The sequence below is a fragment of the Talpa occidentalis genome, unplaced genomic scaffold (genome assembly GCF_014898055.3).
Source record: "Talpa occidentalis isolate TD23 unplaced genomic scaffold, MPIMG_talOcc4v2.1 talOcc4.7, whole genome shotgun sequence".
NCBI classification, from domain to species: Eukaryota; Metazoa; Chordata; class Mammalia; order Eulipotyphla; family Talpidae; genus Talpa; species Talpa occidentalis.
In genome coordinates, this window is record NW_023605083.1 from 93,292,711 (window position 1) to 93,312,043 (window position 19,333).

The window sequence follows — 19,333 nt, forward strand, 5'->3', positions numbered from 1 at the left end:
ACGATTTCATGGCCTGTGCTTTCACCCTTTGTGGCATTACAAAATACCTTTTGCACATGGCACTTTTTTCCATCAAATCTTTAAAAACACCATTGGAATAAAGAGTAGATTTACATTATTATTCTCAGTTTTGAATACAAATGGTCTACTTAAGATATTTCTAGAGGAGAGTTCATTGTAACATTGAAATTGAAACTTTTAGATCCAAAATTTTAAGGGACTTGAGATATGATTTCGGTGGAAAATTAAAATTGATGTCCCAATATGAAAATCTAGATATTAAAATAATCTTGACCCTGGTTTGAAAACTGAGATTAAAAATTCAAGGGAAGGGCTTCCCCAGTGGCACAGCGGGTTGAACGCCACACTGTGAAGCTGTCCACAGCCTCTGCAGCGCAGGTGCGATTCCCGGCCGGCCAGGGAGATTCCTACATGGTGCGGCAGACCTCTCCTGTCTTGCCCGCTGCTCCTCTCAGTAGTGCTTTCAGTCTGTCTGCCTGTTCTTCTCCCCGCTCTGTCTCTGGTGAATTCTCTTATCCTCCCGCACCTCTGACCTGTACCCCAGTTCTTGTATAAATAAATAAACCTTTTAAAAAATATGCTTTAAAAAAAAAAACACAAGGGAAAACATCTCTTTGTCTTGCACATTTATCATCAGATTGGTAGTTTCTACTTGAAACCAACATAGTCTCAAATCACCCCTTTTAGGTTCTATAGCATCAGAAACTATTCTAATGACTGCCTGGCACAGACACTGAACTTTTTTAGGGACAGAAAAATAGCAGAATTTTGTTTAACTCCAACTTTTCTCTTAGTAAGAACTTCTTATTTGGGGAATGTACCAGCCTTATTTCACAGGTTGTTCTTTATGATTCAGTTCCTTCCTGCTCAGGGAAAACTATATATCTGATTCAGGATTTATACCAAATATCACCTTGTTCAAGACTTTTTCTACATTTGTACCATCTTTTAACTCTAAAGGATATTGCTGTTTGCACTGCAGTGCCCAGATTAGAAACTAACTTCTTTCTAAGTAGGTCAGAACCTCTAGTACTAACTCCAGCCTTCCCCCAAACCCTGTGCTCCTGATTGTTGAAAGTGGATGAAACCACTTTCGTGGGCACATTTAACTCAGCTGTCCTGATTCTCCACTTGGTCCCATGTGTGCTTTTACCTCTGCTCTCCCACAGTCATTTTGATTTTAGAGACCAATCAGACCATTAGTGGGGCCAGCAAAATTCTAAGAGGCAACCTCCAAGTCAGCTATTGATGCTTTCCTGCAGATTCACTGCTATATGAAATGATGGTTGGGCATAATTTTCTGTAGGAATAATACGTTCTGAGTGGTCCTAAGGTTCCCAGGCTAGCCTGTTTACTTAACCCATAATGCTTTTCATATTATTTATTATTAAATACTAGCTCTGTGTGGTAATTATTTGAAAAGAATACATTTAGAATTTGCAGTGGTGAACTAAAGAGACTAAAAGTTGTGAACATATATTCAAGGCTCTAAGGAGAATTTTCCTTGCCAAGAACAGAGGACAGGAAAGTGCCTCTTAACAAAGAACCAGTTTTCTGGACAGAATAAAATTTACTTGAATTGTGAAAAAAGATTTATCATCGCCAAAACATTTTTATGGTCACTTTGTGAATTTTCTTTGTGAGCAGACAAGGGTAAGCTGTTTCCATGCAAACTAGGTGGCCTGATTATGTTGATTATGTTACCCTTCAAACAGCAAGGCTCAGTCAGGGGTGCCAGGAAAAGTAGCACCCTCCTCAGATTTAAGTAAATTTAGGGGCAGGATCTCTATGACCTGAGCAGATGGGTGAAGGAGAGAGTCCAGGAGCCCTTGGTGACTTTTTCAGGCTTTTATTGGGATTTACACAGCAGGCAGGGGTGCAAGTCTTCACTATTTCTGGGCTCTCCGGTGTTCTCTCATGGCCTCTGCCTCTCTTTTGCTCTGTTGGCATCACTGTGACACCCTTATAAGCCCAGTCTTAGCCTAGGTGTATCCCACCTACATACACCCTACTCCAAGTGTCCACCATCAGGCATGCATTAAGGACCACAGGGGTCCATCATCAATGCTGATGGCAGGAGGGCAGAAAAGCCTGGCAATTATTTACCCTACAGTAAGTCTTTTTTTTAAAGGTTTATTTATGCATATAAGAACTGGGGTACAGGCCAGAGGTGTGGGGAGGGGGAGAGGATGCACCAGAGACAGAGTGGGGAGCAGAACAGGTGGGTTGTTAGGTCTCTTTAGGAAATACATCCTTCTTTGGTGAGACCTAAAACCAAGTCCCTAAAGTCAGCTTGCTTCCAAACCCTGATTTTTGTCTTTGTTGAAGCTTCATGTCAACCAGCATGTGGTTTTAGTCCAGGTAGATGGACACACCTGCACTTGACACTTGAGGCTCTCTGCAGCCAGGCTCTGGTTTCCCTTTTCAACCTTGGTCCCACTGCTGCCTGCACACATCAGCTGCCACGGCCTGCCCCCACTCACAGCTGAGTGTTGTGGGTCATGCTGCCTTCCCACTTGCTGTTCCTCTCTCCTGGAATTATATATAATATTTCCCTCTTTTTCCTCTCTCTGAATTCATCCTATATTTTATCAGTGATTTTTATTTTTCAATTTTATATTTTTTATTTATATCTTTTACATCATTGTGTATTCCCTATAAAATTCCCACCACCAGTTCACCCAGGAACCCATCCCAGGCCGGGTAAGTTCATTGTCAGTTCTCACGGATGAAAAAAGAATTTTGGAGCCTTCCATGGATTTTTTTATAGGCCTTTCATGCTCAATCAGGCAACAAACCAGCTTTCCCTCTCATCATTTCTCTGGTGTTCTCCCCCATCTCAGAGTGAAGCTGGCTTTATATCCCCTCGCCCCTAGGCACAGGTGTTTCCATTTGCATACATGCATGCCCCATCTCTCTGGGTCCAGGTGGCCACAATCTGGGCCCAGGAGGCCACAATCACAGGAGGGTTGCAAATCCACAGGTGCTGGCCATAGACGCTAATAGTGGGAGGGTGTAAAAAAAAGCCTGATTTTTACTCATTTACCCTAAAAGATGTCTTTTCTCTTTGTCAGAATTTGGAAGAAAATTGGATTTTTCTAGTTATATTCAAGTTCATCAATGATCATTTTAAGAACTGTTTTTCCTTTATTGGAGAGTCTATTGAGATTTTTAAAAATGTGTGGCAAAGAATATATAATGTTGGTTTATTGAACCATTTAAGTGTACATTAATCATATTCACTGTGTTACACAATAATTGCTACTATCTATACCCCCAAATTTTCATCATCCCCCCCAAAAAACTCTATACCTCATTAAGTGACTCCCCATCCCCTACCATATAGTTTGTGGTAACCTCTAGTCTTCCTTTTCTTCCCATTCTTTTTCTCTCTATGAATTTGCCTACTCTGGGTACTTCATATAAGAGAATCACACAGTATTTACCCTTCTGTTTCAGCTTTTACCACTAAGCAAAAATATTTTCAAGGTTCACCCATGTTGTAGCATGTGTAAGAGTTTCCTCCCCTTTTAAGGCTGAATAATATTCTGTGGTACATACATACTACCTGCTGATGACGATGGGTTACTTTCACCTTTTGACTATTGTGAATAATGATGTTTAAGATATGTTTCAATTTCAGAAAAGTTAGAACGTTAAAAAGATGCTTATCTTCGAATAAAAACCTAGGTAGTATTTCTTTATGTGGATTATTTTGAAGTACATATTTATTTTAATTATATGTAAAATATACTCTAACTTCCTTTTAGATAATTGCTTCCTTTTGGCAACTGTGTGATGATAATAATCTTAATAAAATATAATAAGTTACCTATTAATGCTTTATTAAGATAGCTGGTGCTTTTCCATTCATGTACTAGTATCTGCTTCAAATAATAACAAGTTATTTAAAAGCACCATTTTCTTTGTGTTGGAAAGTTTAATGTGTTGAACAGTATTAGGTCACTATATTTTATCTTCTCAAAAAAACAAAATCCTTTTCTCTTTAGATTTGAATATTAAAGAAATATTCAAAATAAACAGTAAAAAAACTATATTTTTGGAGTAATTTCTGTCCACTGAAGATTCTAGTAAGTCAGCCTGGATGATGACTGGTGCCTCTGTTTTTGTCTTGGCAGAACCCGGGGTCACTGTTTTCCATCCGGGTTGTGGGGCTCTCTGCGCCATGCAGCTACTTGTCCCCACAGGACAGTCGGCCCCTCTGCCACTGGGCAGTTGACAGGTAAGGGTCACTCAGATTTGGTGCAGAAATGAATAGGCCCATACTTGACTAGACTCCCACTAGACTAGGCTATGTGTCAATAAAATTAAATTAATTACAATCTTAGCTCCTCTGGGCCACTTACCTCTCCAGTCACTGTCTCAGATCCTCACACACATTCTGTGCTTTTCAGACTTATGTCTAGAGAGGTACAGTGATGGCCACTTCAAACGTGAAGGGACACTGAGTTTCCCAGAGATTCACTTGCTCACAGTTACATAGCCCATTCATGGCTGAGGCTGAATTATTTATTTATTTTATTATATCAGTGTTCATTTTGGTGAAGTAATTGGTTTCTCCCCTGAGGTATAGTTCTCCTGCCACCATATCACCTGTGAACCATCACCAAGTCCCTGTGCTCTTCCCTCCCGTTTTGATCCCTTTCCCACCCCCTCCTTTGCTATGTGCCTCAGATGTATGGTCAGCTTCCTGGCTTTATCTTTTTTCTTAATCTTTTGTTTGGTTTCTCTACATTCTGCATATAAGTGAAAACCTCCAACATTCATCTTTCTTCTTCTGACTTATTTTGGCCAGCATAATCCCTTCCGGCTCCATCCACATTGCTGCAAATGGCATGAGTTCGTCTTATTTGATTGGCAAGTAATATTCCATTGTGTAGTGTAGAGGGCAGGAATACCACAGTGCAGGTTTTCTATGATCCAGGAGACTGGGTAAAGGAGGAGTCAGAGTCCTCAGTGGTTTTTTGCAGGTCTTTATTGGGATTACCAGGTACACAGCAGGAAGGGGTGCTGGGGGGCCGGTAGGCTGGCAGGCCTCCCAGCCCCCAGCAGGTCTTCACTCTGGGCTCTCTGGCCTTTTCTCAGCTTCTGCTTCTCTTGCTTCTCTCTCTGCTTCTCTTTTGGCTTCTCCTGGCGTCCCTGTGATGCCGCCCTTAAAAGCCCAGTCTCAGCCTAGGTGAATCCCATCTACCTATGCCCACACCCTATTCCAGGTGCCCGCCATCAGGCATGCATTCAGGACTGCAAGGATCCATCATCTATCCTGATGGCGGGAGGGCAGAAAAGCCCGACAATTTTCCTTACCCTACAGTAGATATACCACAATTTTTTGATCCATTCGTCTGTTTGGAGGTATTTGGGTTGTTTCCGTATCTTGGCTATTGTAAATAATACTGCAGTAAACATAGACGTTGAGCCTGAATTTGAACCCAGATTGATCTGACTGAAAAACCCAAATTCATTCAATTAGGCCATGCTAGTGAATTCAACCTCCAGGATAGGTGAAAATTCTACCTCTGAACCATTGACCCCCAACCCAACCTCTAGTAGATTGTAGACTATGGCTGAGAGATTGTAGACTATGACTGCAATTTCTGGTGGCTGTGACACCTAAGTCTACATGTGCCTGCCTCCACGCCTTGCAAACCCACTCAAGGGCCAGGCCAGTATTTGAGAGGCAGTTGCCCTATAAATGAATGGCTCAGGAGTTCTGCCCATTTTCCCATAAATGCAAAGTCTTCAATAATGTTCTTTGATTTCCTGGCTTGATTGACTGAAACTGTATGCAGAATGCAGGTGTGATACAGTGACTTATAATAAAAATCTTGGTCTTCTCCTTATTTCTGACATAGAGCTTCTAAAACCCTTTTTAATTTGTGATATCTAAGTGATATTTGATATTTGTGCCTAAGTGATGAGAACAATAAAGGTGTCTTGATATTCATAACAAGCCCTTTTCAGCTGTACTCAGATTTACGTTCATAAGCTGACTTTGGAAAAGTGAGGGCCTGATTGCTGGGAGAACCAATCCTGTGATTAGAGGGTTGGAAATTCAATCCTCCCTCTTCTCCTTCCCATACCTTCAGGGACGGGAGAGGCTGGAAGTTCAGTCAATCACCGATGACCGATGATTTCATCAGCTGTGCCTATATAGTGAAGGAACAGCCGGCAGCTCATCTTAGGCAGTGTCAGGAACTGAGTATTGTGCAGGACAATCAAATGGACCTGCACTCTAGACACTGAGAAGGTAGCTGGGGCTGCACTGGGAGAGAGGAGCTGTGTCCTTGCAGTAAATCCTTAGTGCTCCTGAGCTCCTAAACAGGTGAGGAGAGAGCATTCAGCAGTGGACTTAGAATGGAGTCTTTAGGAAACAACCAGTCCCAGATATCTGACCTGGGTTTACACGTGGTTTTAGGCATTTCCATTTGCAGCATTAGTCCTGGGGCTGGAGGCAGACCACTGGCCCCTAAGATAGAGGAAGGGCGCTCTGTGCTTTCTGATGGGCTCCCTTGTCTCCTCAGGGCTTTGCACCTCAGGAGGCCTGGAGGCCCCCCACATGTCAAACTGGCCGTGGAGTGGGACAGCTGCATCAAGGAGCGGTGAGTGCAGCGAGTCTGACTCCATCTGGGGGCCAGACTGTGATTTCCCCCATGTGACTGCAGGGCAGGGCGCCTGCCTCCTTGTGCCATGTCGTCCATTCTTCTGAGATGCCCAATGCCAATAGTCTGCATAGAAACACTAAGGGCAGTCATGATGATGATGGTGGGTGATGTTGTAGTGATAACAGCAATGGTGGGAAATGGTTGTGTGTCACTTACCTACTCCTGTGCCAGTGCCTCTGAGCATTTACGCGTATGTACTTTAGTTAGCCTTCATCACACCCTGGAAGGGGATCATGTCTATAAGCCACATTTTCAGATGTGGAGACTGAGGCACAGAGAGGTTAAACAATGCTTAGTGTCACACAGCTTCTACATGTCAGAGCCAAGATTGAAATTCAGGCTCTCTGACTTGAGTCTGCACTTTTAATCATTGCCTCTGTGGCACTGAGTGCTCCCACCTTACTTTGAAAAAGGACACTGTGCAGTCCAGCAAGTATCTAATCTCCTAGGTGCTCTGGGATGAGGACACAGAGATGAGTAAGCCAAGGATTTGGTCCACCATGGAGCCAGTGAGGGAGATGGGGAGTTCTGGTAGAACTGAGTTTGCATATGTCAGGCTACGTATGAGGTGCCTTTGCCTGCCTGGCGATACCTCTTTGCTGAGCAGAAACTTGGGTTTAGCCTCCCGAGGATTGCAGAGCCCTGAATGCCTTGGTTTCCTCTCCGGCAGCCTGTTCGGGAGTCTCCAGGAGGAGCGGGTCCAGGATGCAGACAGTGTGTGGCGACAGCAACAGGCGCACCAGCAGCACAGCTGCACCTTAGACGAATGTTTTCAGTTCTACACCAAGGAAGAGCAGGTCTCATCCTAGGGGTCCACTCTCTACTAGGGAAGGGGGCTGGCTATCTGTCAGGGGATTGGTCAGTTCCCTTGAAGGGCCTCACAGTCCCCACTTCCTTTGCAGCTAGCCCAGGATGATGCATGGAAATGCCCCCACTGCAAAGCCCTGCAGCAGGGCATGGTGAAGCTGAGCCTGTGGACTCTGCCTGACATCCTCATCATCCACCTCAAGAGGTTCTGCCAAGTGGGCGAGAGAAGAAACAAGCTATCAACGCTGGTGAAGTTTCCACTCTCTGGCCTCGACATGGCTCCCCACGTGGCTCAGAGAAGCACCAGCCCCCCGCACACTCAGGGCCCCCGGCCTTCTTGGAAGCAGCCAGCCTACCTGCCCTCCAGCTACCCACTGAACTTCCTGTATGACTTGTATGCCGTCTGCAACCACCACGGCAGTCTGCAAGGTGGGCATTACACAGGTGAGCTTTGCCTCTTGACCTCTGCCTGCCTTGGCACATGTTATGGCTGTGGCCTGGGCCTCAACAAGACAAGAGTCTCTTGGAATGCTGAGCTCAGCACTTGATCATGCTGATGCCTCCCCGGCCACACACCAGGCATCTGGTAGAGGGAAGGGGCCTGGTTCAAGCTGTGGACTTGTGTTAGGTCAGTGGAGAGAACACAAAGTTAGTGACAGCCTGGAATTTTGACCATATCAAATATAAATGGATAATTGTTGGAACCGAAAGAATCACTGGTGATTCAGCACAAGGACCCTTTTCTTAAAAATCAGATTTAGTATTTTTTTATCTGTGGGGTACATTTAATTATCCTTCAGAGACACTTAAGAGAAGTAGACCAGTAGAAAGGTAGAAACAAGTAGCTGGGCCACTCATTCAGTTACTCATAACCATATACCTTTGTTTATTCCATTCTAGAATAATATGAATGACTTCAGTTTTTGAGAAAATGCTTTAAAATATTTCACCTTTTGAAACGTGCACTATGTACTTTGAACAGTGTATTGATATACTTGCATCTTTTAAACACACTGGACTACATAGAAATCCAGGATCATCGCTCCTTCTTTCCTTAACAAATCTTTGTTAAGTAGCCATTTTATGCCAGGCCCCGTGCTAGGTGCTGAACAGGGAAGTGATGAACAAGGAAGATACGAAATTTCAGACACAGATGATACAAAGGTGCTTGTCACTTTAGCTACCTGGCATTATGAAAAGGTGACTGATTGATTGTGTCTGAGATAGGATAAGACTGCACTGAGGATGTTACATTTCTGTGAAGAGCTAAAGGGTGAGGTAGAACTAGCCATGTGAATAATGGTAGAAAGAGTGTCATGGGCAGCACTACTAGCATGTGCAAAGGCCCTGAGGCAGAAATAGTTTGGTGTGTTTAAGAACTGATGAAAACCTGTCATGCCTGAAGTGAAGTGCAGTGACTGTGGGGTAAGTAGCACAAGATGGGGCTGGAGAAGTAGGCAGGGTTGGATCAGAAGATACTGTAAGCCATGGACAAGAGTTTGCATTTTTTCCAAAGGGTGATGAGAAGCCATTAATAGATTTTAGACAGAGGAGTAAAGACATAATGTAGTTTACAACTGAGGTAGTAGCTCTGCTCTGTGGAGAACTGAATGAAAGGAATAAGAATGCAAGTTGGCATTCCATTAAGGAGAATGTTTTGGGGGCTCAAGTGAGAGGTCGAATTGCCTAGGACTCAGGTGGTAACAATCAGGATATTGAAGACACTTGTGGAAGTAGAAGCAGTAAGACTGGCTTTGGGGTTGGGTGTAGGATGGGAAGAGAAGGGAAAGAGAAGAGCAAAGATGAATTCTGGGGAACCTGACAGAGGTTAGTGCAGGGGTCTGCAAACTATGGCCCATGAGCCAAATCCAACCTAACACCTGATTTTGTGTAGCCCAGTAATTAAAAATGGTTTTGCACTTTAAAAAGGTGGTAAAAAAAGGTGATGAGCAAAAAGAATATTTGGCAGAGACCTTATGTGACCTGCAAAGCCTAAAATATTTGTTATTTGGCCCATGACAGAAAAAGTTGACTGACTGCTAGATTGGTGGGTTAGGGTATCATTCACTGAGATGTGGAAGGTAGGCAAAGAGCATTTTGTTATGATTGTCTGGAAGGTGGTGAAAATCTTCCTTATGAACTTTTTTTTTTTTTTTTTTGTGGGACCCTCGCCAGTGGCCGGGGACCGAACCAGTGCTGCGGAGGCTGAGGGCAGCCTCGCAACCCAGCGCTCAACCGCTGCACCACCGGGGAGGCCCCCTTATGAACTTTTTCTTAAAGTTTTCACTTTAGTTCTTAGGTATGATAGAAGTATGCCGTAATCCCAACTGCATGTTTTCATTGCCTACTGAGTCAGAAATGTGCATTTTGAAGCTTCTTATAAGAAATGGAGTGAACGTTGATGTTATTGTCTGGCTAATTAACTTTTGTTGGAGATTTTCCTGAGCAATGCCTGCAATAGAAGGATGCTACTTAAATTAACGTCATATATTGAGAATCTGGTAGTAGGACTGTTTGATCCTTTGGTCAGACAAAATGCCTTTGGTCAGAAGTGGACCAACTTCCTCATTCTGTTTACAAGTATGTTCACTTTTCAGCTATGCCAGGGGGAGATATCTTCCTGCTTTTTGAGGCTCCAATAATTGGGACTTGATGTTTGACCCTTTGCAGCCTACTGCCGGAACTCTCTGGATGGTCAGTGGTACAGTTATGATGATAGCACAGTGGAACCGCTTCTAGAAGATGAGGTCAATACCCGAGGGGCTTACATCCTATTTTATCAGAAACGGAACAGCATCCCTCTCTGGTCGGCCAGCAGCTCCATGAGAGGTAGGCGCTACAAGAGGGGGATTTGGGGTGTCTCTCTAAGGACTGGAGAGATGATTAGTTGCACAGCAAACACCAGGAGCAAGCAAGGATCTGAAAGAGGGGGTTCTGGCTGTTGCTACAGAGTTTGGGGTGCTACAGTCTAGTATTTCATTTGTGAGGATGCAGGATGGACAAACCGAAATCCAAGAAAGGGGAAAACGTAATTTCTCTGTCTGTGACAGGTGGCACTTGGTGGTGTGAAATTCCATATTTCTAGTCTCATTCATATCAAACTAGATTTGAATTAACCTTGTGCAATATAGACCTGCACCGGTCCTATTAGAAAGGGAGGGCCAGGCTTTTGCAGGAAATGTGGCTACTCAACCACATTCCACAATAGGCCTATTAGATAATCTCAGACTTGTTTGGATGTCTAGAGGGGAAAAAAAGATCAAAGTTAACCTTTTTTTAATGTGATTTTTTTTTTTCACTTTGAAAACTAGCCATTCTTTGGCCAGTTCTTTTTTAATTATTCAGATTTCCCAACACCCCTCTCCCCCATAATTGTAGGAGGTGACCAAATAAAACCAAGCTGCCCCACCAAGTCTAAATCAACCCTAATGCAGTCTGCCTTTCTTTTACAGAAGACAGACATAGAAAGAAGAATGACAATAAACCATGTTTAGAAAACTGGAGTTGATGACAAGTAATTTTATGAAAAAAAGCATTTCTACACTCATGAACCTCATTCCCCCCCCATCCCCCGCACCATCCAGCCCCTGGGCCCAAATGCCTTCCTATAAAATGTTCAGCTTGATCACTTGGTTACTCACTTGCAGGTTTCACCTCTGGTCATTACCTTCCACTGCTGTAATTCTTCTCTGGACCTGTAGTTCCAGGGGATGGGGTCGGGAGCGTGGCCATGAGCATCCTTTGCGGCCCCGCAGGGGTGTACTTGGGTCCAACCTGCGCTCTGTGCTTCCTCCCCAGGTTCCACCAGCTCTTCCTTATCTGATCACTGGCTGCTGAGGCTCGGGAGCAATGACTGTAGTACCCAGGGAAGCGTGCTGTCTTGGAGCTCAGCCCCTGCCTCCTCCCACCCCCAGGTGCCCGACTCTCCTGTTTTCACAAACGGTGTCTCCAGTCAGGAAAAAGGTACGTTTGATCACATACAAAGGTATGTGGGCTAGGTTTGCTGATTTTGTTTTCATTTTCTCTAACAACCACTGTTCCTCATCTTAGCGAAAGTACTGGCACCTCTTGGCCTTGTGTATAGAGAGGCAGTCATTAGGAGAGGTTTATTCTTCACTCAAATTGGGTTTTGGGTGACTTTCCGGTCACCAGCATCCTTTCTGTGTTCTCTGGAGCTTACTGTTGAGAGAGAGGACGACAACAAGTGTATGAATGTAATGGTGTTGAGTAGTGGGCATAAGGGGAAGAGTAAAACACCGAGGAGTAAGGGTGGGTGTGGGGAGTCAGGTTTCGAGTGCTGCTTTTCCAGGTGGTCACCATGGAGCAGAGAACTGAGTGGGTGAGTCGTGTAGAATCCCGGGGTGTGCTGCTGGTGGGGTGAAGGCCCTGAGCGGGACTGCATGGACATGTGTGAGGGGCAGGAGAGACCAGAGCTGGGAGCAGCTGAGAGTGGATGAGGAGGACAGTGATAGGTCAGCACTGGCAGGGCCATGGCATGCTTTGACCCAGGGGATGAAGTTTGCATTTCATTCCAAGTGCAGTGGAGGCCTGGTGGGGAATTTTGAGCGTGTAGGTCATTCCTTTGATATTAGGGAAGATTTACTATGCTGTTTCAACTTTTATGAATTTATGGTATAGTTTGAAGTCTGGACATGTCGTTCTACCAACTTTTTGCCTGCTGTCATTTTGCCCTCCCCTTTTGTTTTGTGAACCCTTCTTCTAAGTTAGTTTTACTTAGTTTCTGATAGTGTGTTACATTTTTTTTTTTAATTCAGAGCCTATTTTATAATGGGATTATTCAGTCTATTCATATAATGTAACAACTACAAAACTTGATTCCATTTCAAACATTTTCTGACATTTATTTCTTTATTTTTCCTGATTTGATCATGTTACTATTTTTTTTCTTTGTGAATTTAGAAGTCCTGTTATTCTTTCCCATATTGCCAATTGTTATTTTATTCTTTGGATATTTATAATCTGATGCATTTTCCCATTACTATATAGATACCAGAAGCCAAGTATTTCCTGCCAGTCATTCTACTCTATCACTTCTCTCCTTTCCAATAAGATCAGGCCTATACCATGCAGCCATGTCACTCTCTGCAAAACGAGAACTTTGAAATACTTTAATGGGCTCCTTCTGTTTATTTGAGAAACTCCCCTACCTCAATTCCCAGTTCTTAGATTTTGCTGAGATGGTTTCAAACACTGTTCCAGACTGTAATTAGAATTCCTCTTGCATTCCTTTCCTGTTCCAACACATGCCCTTAACTTCATGGTGTACATTCTAAGACCATCTGTCCCCATGCATGGGATGGCACATCAGGTCTGCTGGACACTTCTTACTGTCTGTCTTTGTTTCTATCACCCTTGATCTTCAGGTGTCAGTTCTGATTCTTCAGTGTTTGTTCAGAATTCTTTTCAGATATGTGTGGTATGTTCTCTCACTCGTTGTGCAGCCACAAATATTTTCTTTCACCTGGGAGTGAGTGGCAGCTCAGCTGGTTGGAGGACTCTTGGGGTGTGATCCTTTTCTCTCGGGCATTTGTAGATGTTTTCCCACGGTCCCTGGGCCCCAGGGCTGCAGAGGAGAGGCCCATTCTTTTGTCACACGAGAGTCATTTGTTCTTTCTGGCTGAAAGCTTTTAAAGTTCTGCCTCAAGACTCTGAAGTTTAGAAATTCTTCCAGAACATGCTTAGGTCTGTGTTTTTGTTCATCACTCCTACCTGGAACTTGGGGAGGTCTCTTTTTCCACAGAGGCAGCTTGTCTCGAGGGGAATGTTTTTGGGGTTTGTCTGTTTTTGTCTCTCCTACTTCTCAAATTCCTGTTATTTGCCTGTTGGGTCTTCTGGATCCATCCCTTAAGTCTCCTAAAACCCCCTGTGGTTTCTATCTCATTGTCATTTTGCTTTATGACGTGAGACATTGCTTTCACAATTATGAATTTCAAGATCATTTCAAGTCATCTTGTGGGTCTCAACAGTGATCCTGCATGCCTTCCATTCGTTTACTGAATTTTAAAAACTAGAATGTCAAATTTTTCAGTCCCCGGTACTTGAAACTCCTTGAGAGCACTTATGTTTAGTTCTATCTGTTTCTGCTGGCAGCGCTACTTTATTAGGGGCCTGGTCTGGTGGTTCTGGGACTCTCGGCCCTTCTGGCTCTAAACACTACACGTTGCGCAGGGGAAGGAGGCGTGTTTGGGGGTTAGCACCCAGGCATGTCTGAGCACCAGTTCTGCCTCTCGCATTCAGCATCCCTAAGGCCTTCTGGGGTGGGGACCAGTGGTTCTTGCCCTTCCCTCCCCCTGAGGTGAGATATTTGGTCAATAGTGTGGGTCTCTCTGTCCTTATGCCACGTGTTTCTCAGTTTATCTAGAGCACCCCCTCTCCTTCAGATTACCCAAGAGATGAGGGAAATAAAGAAAAGATAGCAAAGGACCTTTCTGTCCTCACTGCCGACTTGGAAAAGAGGAGGGACGAGTGGTGTGGGTAGTCATGGTTCCCAGGAGATGGAGCTCAGCAGAGATGTTGCCCTGGCCTCGGGCCCCTTCAAGCCAGGAAGAAAGGCCGGCACTTTTAGGGCCTCTGCCAAGCCTTCTTGCCACCTGCCAGGGCTACGGGGAGTGTTCTCTCCTTTTGAAAAGCTGAAAGTCACAGCATTGTCCTCCTAACACAAAGCTTCTCTTTCTGCCCTTCCCAGGGTTATAGAAGAGGAAAAAAACCTTCATACACATCTCAGACCCCAGAACAGCTTTTTTCCCCTCTGAGGAATGGGAATTTGATGGTGGAGCAATGAGGTCAATCAAAACTGAAATTACACAGTAATTTGGGTGAAATTGCATTTAAGGCTGGCTAACCATTTAAAGCAATGCTTTTAAGAAAAAAAAAAAGCCAAATATTATCTGTGAAAAACCTGAAATGTGAAATTCTCCAGGAACCCCTGAGGTGCTTTCAAACTGCTCCAGTAGTTAGTGGGTGTTCTCCCACTTCCCCTTTCTGTCATTCATTTTGGGTCCCTGGCTGCTTGTGCCACCCTGCCCCTGCCCCCCTCTAGGCCCCCTCTGGGCCAGATCTGCCCGGTTCTAGGCCCCTGGCGCTCCCCCCAGCCCTCTACCCTGTCTGCACTTCAGATCATGGGTTTGTGGCAGCGTCCATCCTTGCTCATTTTTGCAGTTGTGCTCATATCTGTGACGAGAGAGGACAACTGGGGGTGAAAGGCTTGTGTGGTTGACCGAGCTCTAGCTCTCAATGCGTATGACCTTGTACTTGTGGGTTGTGTGTTTTGGATAAAAGCTGCTTTCTTGGTGATTGCAGACATCTTGTAATTCAAAGCATCTTATTGGTACAATGACTGATGACTGAGTGTTTCTTTTTTACTTCTTAAAAAATTGCATTGAAATGTCCATGATGACACTTAACCATCGTCACCATTTTTAAGTGTCAGTTCGGTGTTTTGAAAAACACTCACGGCATGGGCTGCCATCACCACCACCATCTCCAGAACGCTTGTCATCTTATTGATCCGAAGCTCAATACCTATTAAACATTCATTTCCCCTTTCCCCTCTCCCTCCTGTAAACTTTCTGCCCCTCTAATTTTGACTGAGTACCTCATGCAGTGGATTCATCCAGTGTTTGTCTTTTTGTGACTATTTGAGGTTACTTGAGGTTACAAATTAATTTTAGGATAGGCTTTCTGCAATAGATCTCATTGGGATCTTGATAGGGATTATATTGAATTTGTAGATCACAATGGGAAATACTGACATTTTTACAATATTAAACCTTCCAATTCATGAACATGGAATATTCCCATTCATTTATGTCCTCTTTCATTTCTTTCAGTGGTTTGGTAGTTTTTAATTGTATGAGTTTTTCATCTCCCTGGTTAAGTTAATAATAAGTATTTTGTTCTTTTTGGTGCTATTGAAACTGTTTTTATTTCTGACTGTTTCTTAAGAAAAAATACACAATTTTGGATACATATATGTTCCCTTTAGAAATGTTGAGATGTAGGAAAGAGTTAGAAGAAAATCAGTCACATCGCTTCTCGACCTTTTGGCTAAGATCAAGTGTAGAAGAAAATCAGTCACACCAACACCCCTACAACTCCCTCTACACCTGTCATTTTAGTATTTATTTCTTCATACTTATTTGTATGTTTTCATATATGTGTATAATTCACATACACACATGTAGACATGTGTATATTTTTGCAAGTTGGTTTATATTATGTTTCTCAAGACTCTATTTTTCAATTAACAGTATATAGAAAAAAATCATTTTTCTGAAAAAGGAACCCTAATTCACTGTTGGTGGGAATATGAATCAGTGCAACCATTGTGGAGAGCAATCTGGATCTACCTTAAAAAACAAAAAAATGGAGATACTATATAATCCAGCAGTCCCACCTTTGGGCATATACCAACACAATATGAAACTATTAACGCAAAAACACACGTGTTCCATAATGTTCATGGCAGCTTATTTGGAATAGCTAGGGCATGGAAGCAGCCCAAATGTCCGTTAACAGATGACTGGATCAAGATGTGGTACATACATACCATGGAGTACTATACAGCTATAAGAAAGGATGAAATGCAACAATTTTCAACAAAATGGAGGGAATTTGAGGAACTATATGCAGTAAAATAAGAGTGCTGAACAAAACAAATGCTGGACATTTTTACAGCAGAAAATTGGATAATGTGAAATACTTTTAAAAATCAAAGGACATCAATTAACATCTCTGAGGTTAAGTGGGAGGGAGAGGGAGGGGCAAGAAGACAAAGAATTGTGGTAGGAAAAAAATTTTAAATACATATTGGCAATCGTGTTAGTGAATTGTCAATTTTCTGAGATGCAGTGATAGTATCGTGGTCATGGAGAGTAATGTCTTCAGTTTTAGGAGACACCTGCTGAAATATTTAGGGGTAAAGGATCATAATATCTACAACCTATTTTGAAATAGTTTAGAGAGAGATATGTAGATAAACATATAATTTTTTCCCACTATATCCAGATGTTACAAAATATAGAATGAAGTTATATGTGGCTTTCTGAGATATTAAACACATGTTTCATTTTTGTTTAAGCCCAGAATAGGGTACCTGAGATTCTTGCACCTGAAGGAACTAGCACCTAATTTGACCTGAAAAGCAGGGATGCTTTCTGAGCATTCTGTTTCATGGAAATACTTTACAATGAATGAAAATGATATTAAGCCATAGGACTAGGTGCCTCTGAGACTGAGTTTACCAGGGATCTGTACTGCCCGGGCATATAGTGACCTGCTTTGGCTCTGGCTTGTCTTGAGACTGCAAGTAAATAAATGGATTCATTGGACAGCGGTTGAAAATGATGGTGCTCCCAAGATCAGGAATTGTTTGTGTCCTGCTCACCACAGTGTCCTCAGTGGCCAGCTCAGCACCTGACATGTCCAAGGTGCTCCATCCATGTTTGTTAGGTGACTGTGTGACTCTCATTGCAACTGGCGGGATGTTTGAACACTGATGCTTTGGTGTCTCTTTCAGGAGGCTTGGGGCCCACACCTCTGGTACGCGGTGTACGAGGCCGAAGCATCAGCATGAAGGTGCATACTCCTCCCCGAATCAAGCAGGGACCCTTCAAGACCATGCCCCTCCGGTGGTCTTTTGGAACCAGGGAGAAACCACTCGGTGCATCTGTCGAATTAGTGGAGTACTTGGAGTCCAGACGGAGACCTCGATCCACGAGCCAGTCCATCGTGCCGCTGTTGACAGGCGCTGCTGGTGGGGACAAGTCAGCAGCCCTGAGGTCAAACCCCACCTGCCCTGCTAATGGGGACAATAGTGGACTAGCAGGGGAGAGCAAACTGGCCAGAATGCCCTGCCCTTCAGCCTACTCCAGCCACTGTGTGGTCCCTGGAAACTCGGATGGTCCAAACACAGTGAGGAAACTCAAGGAAAACAAAAGTCAGGATATCAGACTTCCCAAACAGTTTGATCTGCCCCTCACAGTGATGCCATCAACCGAGAATGAGAAATGTATGCGGCCAGAAGGCCAGAAGACCACAAACTGCAAGGGAAGCAACAGCAGGATATCTTTCCCCAAGGAGGTGATGAGCACTGTGGAATTACCTAGAAACAGTGTAGATAATCACCGATCTCCCTTAGCCAAGATGAGGTCTAATGCAGAGGGAAGGGACTCAGAGACAGACAGATTTCCACAAGGGACCCTCACCCTGCTGAGGTCTATGTTTTGGAAGAAGGAGAACAAGAGAAATAGCCGGGCAGGGGCGGCTCCACCTGTCTCCCTGGGGAGTCACAGGATGAGCCTGGCAGTGGACGAGCAGTCTCGAGGCTCATCTCCTTTGCTCAAGGGTCTAGAGAGCCCGGCCAGGGGACCGTCCAGCCATCTGGAAAGGGATGTCTCGTCAGCACCCAGCTCTCTCCGCCTTGCACGCAAAGCCAGCAGGCCCACAAAGGGTGGTGCCCTTAGCACATCACAAGATGCACAGACTTCTTTTGGTACTTTGCAGAAAGTGAAATACCATACTCTTTCCTTACGGCGAAAGAAAACGTTACCTGAGTCCAGCTTTTGATGGTACTCCCAGCCGGTGTGAAACTGGTGTTCACGTGACTCTGAGTTAAGCAACTGGATACAACCTGTGTTGTCAGTGGGCTTTTTGAAGCCAGTTGCCTTGTGAGCCCTCAAAATAAATTTGGTTTTGGTCTTTGCATCTAGACTCCCAACACCTTGTCCAAATATACCTTTCTATATTGTTGGGTGCTCTTATACGTCCATGCCACCAGAGGGTGCTGTTGGGTCAGCATTACCATTTCAGGGCCAGAACTGATGTTTTGTTTAAGCAAATCATGGTCCTGAGTACCTGTACAAAAAAAGTGATTTGAATGGGGGCAAACCTTAGAGCATAACTCTATTGGGAAGTCTAGTTAATAAGACTCTTCAATATCAAATGAAATACTGTCATTGACGTCTCCTTTCCAAACCTTTTCTTAAAAATTTTTGAATAGTGGACTTAACAGGAAAATATTTTCTTTTAAGTGCTTCTCTGGGCTAAAGCATTACAGATGCCCCCCAAATGGTAGTGACACCAAGGCAAGATAAATGCAGAGAGAGGGAGAGGTTGAGAGAAACGATGGACATTTTTGGAGACTATTTAATGTATAACAAAATAATTGTATTCAAGTTTTCCACAGTATTTAAAAAAGATAACTATTTTGATACTCTAAAAAGGAAGTTATTTAAAAAACTTTAATTGTGAGATCTGTGTACAATTTTAATAAAAGCCTGTCAGTGTACCATACACATGCTGTCTGAGTTATTCAAGTTTGATAAATGATCTCATTTTGTTCCCGCTGCATCCACTTGGCTCCTTGCTGTTGCTATCAGAAAGTCATTACTTTTGAGTTGTTTCTGAGATCTTGAAGTGCTTCTTAACTGTTTTCTAAAGAAGCAGGAGTCTCTTTAGATGTCCCTCTAGAGGGCTTGTCTTTGTGAGGGCCTTGAGTCGGAGCCTGCCTTGATGCACCATGAGTGGACTACGCTGCCTCCCAGAGCCCTGCACATTCTCCTTTAGTCTCTCTAATAAATGTCCTATCACTTCATACTGAGAAGCTGCTAAACTTGACCCTAGGCCTGGTCATGTCCTTTCTGATGGGAACTATTTGTTCAAAACACCCGACTCCAAGAATGAAGTCTTCCCTCATATATACTTAGTGCATGACTCATTGGTATGTCTTTGCAACATCTTTTTTTTCCCTTAAGAAGGAAGAATGGATCCATTCCCACCCCCACTCTGTGACAAAGATTACT

The 19,333-nt window shown here is 43.7% G+C and overlaps 1 protein-coding gene and 1 pseudogene across 2 annotated transcripts in view; both read left to right on the forward strand.

The window, feature by feature from the left end:
* USP43 (ubiquitin specific peptidase 43) overlaps positions 1–18,702 on the forward strand; it is a 55,170-nt gene extending 36,468 nt beyond the window's left edge. Inside the window, exons 9-15 of one of the 2 annotated variants that reach the window (XM_037494259.2) lie at positions 4,161–4,264; positions 6,564–6,641; positions 7,375–7,501; positions 7,607–7,955; positions 10,182–10,340; positions 11,310–11,474; positions 17,050–18,702. In XM_037494259.2, coding sequence (XP_037350156.1) covers positions 4,161–4,264; positions 6,564–6,641; positions 7,375–7,501; positions 7,607–7,955; positions 10,182–10,340; positions 11,310–11,474; positions 17,050–18,098 — 2,031 coding nt within the window. In that variant the 3' untranslated portion in view covers positions 18,099–18,702. The remainder of the gene's footprint in view (positions 1–4,160; positions 4,265–6,563; positions 6,642–7,374; positions 7,502–7,606; positions 7,956–10,181; positions 10,341–11,309; positions 11,475–17,049) is intronic. The other variant, XM_037494260.2, reaches the window with a different exon arrangement.
* LOC119233226 (U2 spliceosomal RNA) lies at positions 15,559–15,730 on the forward strand (annotated as a pseudogene).
* Positions 18,703–19,333: the final 631 nt, after the last annotated feature.